Source organism: Pundamilia nyererei, unplaced genomic scaffold, assembly GCF_000239375.1.
Source record: "Pundamilia nyererei isolate P.nyererei 1_Seehausen unplaced genomic scaffold, PunNye1.0 scaffold00011, whole genome shotgun sequence".
Lineage (NCBI taxonomy): Eukaryota > Metazoa > Chordata > Actinopteri > Cichliformes > Cichlidae > Pundamilia > Pundamilia nyererei.
This window is the reverse complement of record NW_005187412.1, coordinates 804912-813468: the sequence shown is the minus strand read 5'-3', so window position 1 is coordinate 813468 and position 8557 is coordinate 804912. Positions and strand designations below refer to the sequence as shown.

Sequence of the window (8557 nt, the reverse complement as noted above, 5' to 3'; positions counted from 1 at the left end):
AAAAGAAGCAAATGCCAACAATAAAACATATGCGAGTGAGGACTTTCTCACAAATAGCAAACAAACCAAAGTCTAACCACATTCTTTGATCCAAACCCCTGAAAACTTAGGCAGTGGATTGATTAATGGAAAATGTGCACTTACATTCATTGCTTGTAGCTCATGAGATAATTCAACTAGTTGCCATGTTTTTTTTGTTTTTTTTTTAAAAGGTAATCTATTTTAAAACATTTCTTGTCTGTACTTCAGAGATATACAGTACACAGATTAAAGTCATGTAATGCCTTTTCGGTATATGAATGCACTTATTCACTAGAAATTAAAGCAAAAAAATAAAATAATCAAATAAAAAAATAATGATGCTAGTTTTAAAGGGAAAGAAATTAACAAAATTTGGTTCGTAACACAGTCTTTGAGTAAAGCTTGTTATAAACAGCTGCGCTAACCTAGCTAAGCTAAGTCCATTCATAGCTGCCCTAGCTCAAACGCAGAGGAAACAGAATGTCTACATGCATTAATATTTGTGATCACATTATATGCATACTTGCACAATAGTGTAAGAGGCTACAGTCAGAGTATGTAAAGGTTTTCATTGGGATCAGTTTCATTTTTCCATATTTAATTGAATCACGGAAGTAGTTACAATCAAAAAACAAAACAAAAAAGGGGATTTTCAGTCCAAATGTTATTCTTACAGCTTATATTTGTCCTGGATTTGTGACCTAGTCGCTAATGAACACATTTCATTCCTGAGTAAAACCTCATTCTCAGCTCAGAATCTAAAATATAGGAGTGGAGAGTGTGTCTAAAAGCAGAGTGTTTAAAAACTTCCAACAGTACAGCGGATTTCACGGATAAGAGAGTGCGTCCACTTCCCGGTCGATGAACTGCAGGTGGATGGGGGCACCGGGGCAAAGCAGGCCGTGGGTTTTGGCTTTGATGTCAGCAGTGAGAGGAGAAAGGCAGATGTGGAACTTCTGAATGAGCTGCACAGCGAGCAAAAAGACAAAGAACAGACATCAAAGTTAGCTTAATTCAGTAGTCACATTATCTAGCACACTTTTATGTAAAACCATAAAAATAAGAGGATAATCATTTAAATAAATAAATAAATAAATAAATAAATAAATAACAGGGAATATGAGGTGTGTGATATAGAGAAGTGAAGGATGAATCATCTTTCGACAAACTCCTCAGTAGATCTGAGGAAGCGGAGGTCAGACTGAATGATAATGCATTTTTTGTGCTCAATGATGATTCAAATTTTCCAGGAGTGTCTTGACAAAGCTTTGCATTATTCTGATTTTGCATCAGTACTTACTATTTGTGTTCATACTGTCTCAAGACACTTGGAAAATACAATATGGAGCAACAGTATGATACATTAATATTTGTAGTTTAGTTTCATTTCCCCCTGTGCTCTTGTCACAGCACGAGCCTGAGAGCAAGAGAGAAATGCTAACGACAGCTGGGTTTCTGTAGGTTTAAATAAATTACTTGTAAGATGTTTTTAGGATTATATAAAATGGCATTTAAGATATTTTCCATCCATATTGTACTTCCCAATTAAATTAACATTATTTTACAAAAATATATATTTTTATTATCAAAGAAGACAATACACAAGCTCACATAGGTGTGTTCAGCTAAGGTGGTGAGGTTGCATTAGTGGTTATGGGATCTTTGTTTTGTTATTGGTTGCAGTACACATCTTTTTCCACTCAAAAAAATTTAAAGCAAACGCTGAGGCCCGTCAGATTTTAGAGTCTTTGAAATCCTATCATATTCCAGACTTTTTAAAACCTTTTTGAGAACCCTGGACATTTTTTTAAATGAAAGTGTAGCACCACAAGCAGAGTAATCTCTTACCCTTATGAGAGCTAAATGCATCTCCAACTCTGCAATTCTCCTCCCAATGCAGCTCCTGATGCCATAGCCAAAGGGAATGGAGCCAAAGTTGTCAACACGATCTGTGGTATCTTTCCGTATCCAGCGATCTGGTTGAAAGTCTAAAGGCTCCGAAAAGTTCTCTTCTTCCAGAGATGTGGAGTAGTGGCACAGGGCCAGCTGAGTCTATTAAAAAAAGAGAGGGAGAGAGAGAGCGAAAGGGGAAGAATGTTGGTTGTGTAAAGAAAACAGCTGGGCTATTGTACATGGGTCCATACATGAGGGAGGAACAGAGAAATGCCTGAGTAATAGTGTATCATGTTACATCTGGTTTGACTATAATGTTTTAGCCAATTCTTATTGTCACACTTTCTTGTGCCCGTGTCTGATGTGGAAATGTGACTATCACACTTACTCCTTTGGGGATGAAATATCCACCAACTACCAAGTCATCCTGGGTGATCCGTCCATTGCCTGGAAGAACTGGAAAGAGCCTGATCACAGTGTGGGACATACAAAGACTGTTATTCACACAAAGACTGAAAAGATTGCTATAATACTAATGTACACCAAAGTCTTGATCTAGGATAAACATAATACATACTGACCTGAGAGTCTCTTTGACCAGCCCTCTGATGAGCGGCAGGTTAGAGACGTCCTCGGCTGTGGCGACTGCTCCGGGTTCCAGGGTCTTTTTAATTTCTGTGTGGATTTGATGCTGTACATGAGGGTGTCGTGCTAACAGGTAGCAGGCCCATGACAGGGTAAAGGATGTCTAGAACAGAAAATGGTCAATTTAAATTTTAAAAATATGCTTACACACTGAGCATTTCATGAATATTGTACTGGTGTTTTTATATTTGTGACTATATTGTTTCTTTTCTTGATGCGCTGCAGCAGAGTTGACTGCAGTGCAAGCTGATATAAGAGTTTCTATAATGTTGAGTAAGTGCCGAGAAGCAGCAAGGGAATCTGAGGGAGAAGCGGCCCAATTCCAAATGCTGGGCAAATGCTCAAGGTCCCTCCACCAGCTGTGCTCCCAACAATTTTCTCCCATGTCTTACACCACTCACCCATCTGATCCTTTCTTATCCCACTGTACCTTGATTAAATGACCTCAGTTGGCTTTGGCAAGGCATTTCAAACAATTACAGCAAGAAAAATGAAAATGTGACTGAGATTATTACCATGTTGCACAAACAGAAATCCAATCCAAACAAGTTTAGCCTTGTACAACTTTTAACATTTCCATTGTGTTCTTGGCAAATCCTTCTGTTCATCTCACTTCACAATGGGCTCCTTCTGCTAATGCATTCCAGACTTCTTACATTTTTGCTTTCCATATTAGCAATGCAACTTGATTTTTTTTCCTCCAGTTCATCCTTTATTGCCAAATCACTCTAATTACTCATGAGTTATCTGATCAGTTGGCCCAACTTCCTGTTTCCGACTTATATCCACTGACATTTTATTTCAGTGAGCTGGGCGGTTGACCAAATGATATGAAAATGTCATTCGTCACTTTTCCTAAATTTACATCTTTTCATTTGTTTAATGAGGGTCTTCCTTGTTGATCCAGCCCACTCCTTCTCCATCCACCCCCAGTGCATTTTTGACCTCAGCCCTGGTTTTGCCATAACTCTAAAGGCCAATCTAAGGTTAGTGTCTCCCTGTGGACCAACTAATATACCCTGCCATTCTTTTTCACTGTTGTTCCTTCCCACTGCTCTTGCATTCTCCCCCCTCCCTCTCCATTAGCACCCTCTTTCTATGCAACCAACATGCTCTTAATCAGCCCCAGCTGGCACAGACACTGGCAACTCCTCAGATGCAGCCTGAGAGGAATCATATGACAAAGGCTCCTCCAAGCAAAGTTTTCAAAAGGCTGAGGCCTCTCCCCCTTCCATTCCCTCCATCTTCCCCTTATTTTCCAACATCCATCTCACACCCTGATCCCTTGTATTCCTCAGTATTATGCCATCCTCCCCATCACCCCCCCCCAGCCCCTTATTCTCCCCCTGGTCTCACCTCTGCCCACTCTGTGCTATAACTCTGGCTGTGGCTAATGTGACTTGACAGCTCTTGTGTGTACCAACTAAAGGCAAAATGCACCATGGGGTCAGGTAATGGCTGAGCTTAGTGCACCCCCTACCAGGACATGCCTGATTCAACAAGTTCACCAAAACACACACACACACACCCTTTTATCCCGTGGCCCCAAGCTCCACACAAAATACTCTACCCCGTTATTCTTATTAATATGACAGGACCCCAAACAAATTAGGCAATAACTAGGAACATGTGCACGAGGCACGCATACAGTTGCAAATGCATGTACATCAACACTACTACAGCGAGGTAGAAAATCAGTGTAAAATGCCTCCTTCCTGTGTCCCAATTTCTGTATTCTTTAGCCTGCCAATAAAAGATTCATGTTACCCTCCCACAGTGGTCCGTGGATGACATTAAACCCACAGCCTTAATTATTTGCAAGTGCATACAAAAAGTTTGAATGTTGAAACATGAACACAGATGTCTACCTTAGTTATTTAAAAAAAAAAAAAAAAAAAAAGAGAGAGACAAAAGGCCCCCTGTGCTGACTGAACAGACAGAGACAAATGACAAGAAACTAAATCTGAGTGAGAACGAGTTTGTCAGTGGGAAACTGTAACCCCCCGATACACTACTCTGACCTGACGCTGGCACAGCTTCACAGGCATGGACATGGCGCCAGAAACCCAACCTTTGAAACTCAACACTGACTCTGACACTCACACACTCACACACACACACACACACACACAGATGCAAACACACACACACCTGCAACTCTTCACATACATCGAACCCTTCTCTGCACAATGTTTATCACAACACAGACACACACGCACCGTGTCGACCCCAGCCAGCAGCATCTCGGTTACGTTAGCGTAGATCTCCTCGACGCTCATCTCCCTGGTAATGAGCATGTGTGTGAGCAGTCCCCCCTTCACCTCCTCTCCCCGCTCCAGCTGGGCCTTGATCTCCGAGAGCCTCTTATTGACGTGAACAATGCCTGGGATTAACGAGGGGTAGAGAAGGTGATATGAATGGGAAGGAAAAAAAAAATGCGGGTCGTCGTGAAGGAAGGTAGTGAAGGGAAAGCAAGAGAAAAAGGAGTAGGTTATGTAAGAGATGGACCTGCATACTCTCACTATCCAATGGTACAGCAGCGGAGATTTAAATGCAAATCAACATCAACATTCCCTTCTATTGAGCACTACCGGTTTCAAGCTCTACTACTTGGCGTTTTAATGAAAGCATTAGCCAAATAGGAAAGCAAAAAAAAAACTAGATCTTTCTAGAAGTTCTGGCATCAAGGCAGAACTTGATTAACAGCCTTTGTGGTCACTCTAAAAAGAAATTGAAGTCTTAGACAAGAGTACCACAAGTCTTAGCATAAATTAGGCCTGGATATACTTAGGAAATCTCTCCTTCCTGTGTTCCAGTATCCTTTTTATGTAGTAAGAAATTACTGAGTTACCATCTTCTGGACTAAAACACTGTCCAGGCAGTTCAGCAGAGCATACAAGTATGAAACTAATCTGTCTTCTTTGATCACAATTTCAAGCTATAAACTACTTACTGAATTTGAAAAGACCATCCCAGGACAGACAGAACTCCTCCCATGGTTTGGGGATAATGGGTCGGAGCCACTTGGGGATCGCTCCAGCATACATGGTCATCTTGAAGGAGCTGAACATGAGGTTCAGTGCAGCGATGTAGTCCTGGGTTTTCTGGGGAATATTATTTTCCAAACATCCTAGTCTGCATTCGTACAAAATAGCAGCCACTCCTGTAAAAACGAAGGTAAGAGAGAGAGAATTTTACCAATCTAAGATGTTTAACACTGGCAACCATCAGTGGCTTTGACTTTTTAGTACAGGGCCACTTTAATAACTTTCTATGGAAAATTGGTGACTAAATTTTAGAGAAGTGAATAACGTGGTTCATATATTTCTCCCTTGGTTACTTCTTCATAGCAGTTTTTCTGTTATTTCAGTTTTTCTCATTGATTTTCTTTCCTGCCATCTACACTTCGCCTGCATTGAGCCACTTATAAATCCTTTTTGACCAACTGGTATTTGCTTCACAGCCAATAATCTACAGACTTGGTACCAACCTTCCATGGCATATTTAAAGAAGAGGTCATTCACATTGAGGACAGTTGCTCTATCCGGCTGCTGGGTGCGCAGACTGTACACCCTCTGGATGAGGTCGTCCACCACGCCGTTTACATCATCAGAGAAGACTGCGACATCACGTGGTCGCATGATGAGCTGCCTGAGCACGCTCCGCATCTTCAGCCAGTCTTCTCCCTCACTGGGAAACAAGATACAAAATGATAGTTAAAATTCCCTTGTATTCACTTATTTGAGTCATTCAGAGACATATGGGGGGGGGGTTCTCAATTTGAATATTAAGGGATGTTGCTGTTGGAAAAACTGCAAGTTCTGATGCTTTTTGGATGCTAAAGTGGACTACTGAGTAGTAAACGGAAGTGTGAAATGAGGAGATAAATTAAGGGACGGATAATGGAAATCTAATCAACACATCTGCTCAGATCAAGGTATTATTTCCTGAGGTTGCCAAAACTCAAAACTCATGGTTTGAACACTGAAGGGGACTCACGCTGAGATGAGCCCAGTGGCCCGTCCTCTCATGTCTCTGTACTCCTTCCAGGAATCCATGTTAGCCCTCTGAGGGGCCACCCCCTCTGCCCTCAGCACCTGAGCCACCATGTCACGATCTGCAACGGAGACCACCAGCTGGGGCCCAAAACGAGACTTGAAGATCTTTCCATACTTCTTCCGGTGCTCCATCTAGAAAGCAACAGTGACAATCAGGATATCTAGAGATATTTGTAAATTACTTTACTAATAGATTTCAGCACTGAATTTATTTTACTGCTCTCCTGCCATAACGTAATGATAACTACTTCCTTATTTATTGTTCTGATTATTTTGAAGACCTTTTTTGTATAATAATGTTAATGTGTAACATTCAAATAATAAAAAAATAAAACCAAGTTGCAGACGCTATTGAAGAAGACTGCCAGTGTTCACATCAACTTAAAAAAATGTTTTAATGATCTAAATTTAGAAACGATTACGTAACCTCGAGCATATTTCACTACAAACAATTAATCTATATAGACACATTAAGAAATGATGATCCTTTTGTACTCACGCTGGCAGGCGCTTATTGTGCCCAATTTGCATAGGCTACGTTTCAAAACGCTCTGTAAAAACTGCATATGCTGCATCTGAAAGACGACACTTAATTAAGCTTTCATTTATGCTGCCGCGGTTGTGCAGTTTGCGGAGGTATTCTGCCCACGGACATGCTCCCCTGAACTCCAAAATCACAGCTGCACGGCGCTGGACGTGGAGGACGCGGTGCCTCGGTGGATTGGTTGATAAGATTCTGTTTAACTTCAGCTCTTTGTGAGTTAAAACTATCCCATTACTTTTCTCTGGGTCCGGCCGATGGACCGACCGGTCGTGCCACACATTTTTTCAGACTGCCCCCATTTGCGGGCAGGCTCTCTCTTACGGTAGACGGACAGTCTGAAGGTAACCACGGACTGCCAATGGAATGCCAGCGCGCGTCCACTCGCGACCACGACTGAACCATAATTTACCCCCGATTATTTCAAACAAATGGGGGGCAAATTATGTTTGGCAATAAACGGGGGCGGGTTAGCTCATCACATCTCAGTAGGACGATTACAAAACTCTCGCCTTGTACCGGAAGGTCGACCAGTGTCCGGACTCCTGGTGCGCTACATTGCCATTTTACGCATAGGTGACAAATTTGGCTGAGCACTGAGAATACGAGGCCAAGACATTTTTTATTTATTTTTTAACCTATGAAAAAAGAACAAAGTGAAGCATAAGATTGAGCACCATTACCTGAATTTCATGGATTCTGCCAAACCCGTCCTTCCAAAAGAACTCGATCAAGTTGGACAGGGTGTTCGGTCCGGGCATGTCGTTCAGGGTCTTGATTTGAGTTTTCTCGCTGACCTCCTCCGGTTTGATCATCCTGTTGGGCATGGTCTCTTCTTCTGTTGCAGAGATCCCCAAAGCCTCGCTGGCTGCTGACTTGTGTAAGGAACGCACAACGTAGAACAGCTGCTTATTCAACTGGTCGCTCTGAAAGTTCTTCCAGCATATCTTCGTGAAATTATTGAAGACTGCCATTGTTGAGATGCTTTTTTCCGCCTTTGCGTGACCGAGAACTATGTGTGAGAAAAAAAATTAAAAAAACTTTTGCAAAGTCTTTTTTTGTAACTTCACATCTGCAGAAAATGTACGCTCTTGGCTCGTGCAAACACAACACTCCCTGTGTGGTAGTGAAATGTTAGACAAGGACAGTATCGTGGATCGCTTTTAAATAGTTGCTTGTACAACCTCGGAAGAAGAGGATTGGACGATCGCCTCAAAAGAAGGGAGGGATAACTCTTTATTCGGAAATGGGCGCAGTACAACGTGCTAAAAGTTCGTTACATCACACCAATCAATCATCCTCTGTGACTGCGCACACCACCTTCCCTCCGAGCGCGTCACTCAGCCCCCCCACACACACACGCAAAATAATGTGATAGAAGCCACATGATTGCAGAAAA

General features: G+C 41.9%; 1 protein-coding gene across 1 annotated transcript; it reads right to left on the bottom strand.

Annotated features, from left to right (window-relative positions):
- Positions 1 to 15: 15 nt before the first annotated feature.
- cyp27c1 (cytochrome P450, family 27, subfamily C, polypeptide 1) lies at positions 16 to 8340 on the bottom strand. The gene is made up of 9 exons (XM_005724162.1): positions 7842 to 8340; positions 6559 to 6749; positions 6050 to 6249; positions 5513 to 5722; positions 4779 to 4942; positions 2496 to 2662; positions 2303 to 2381; positions 1870 to 2073; positions 16 to 986 (listed from the first exon to the last, which is right to left on the bottom strand). The coding sequence occupies exons 1-9, from the start codon at positions 8130 to 8132 to the stop codon at positions 849 to 851; spliced, it is 1644 nt and encodes a 547-aa protein (XP_005724219.1). The 5' UTR covers positions 8133 to 8340; the 3' UTR covers positions 16 to 848.
- Positions 8341 to 8557: the final 217 nt, after the last annotated feature.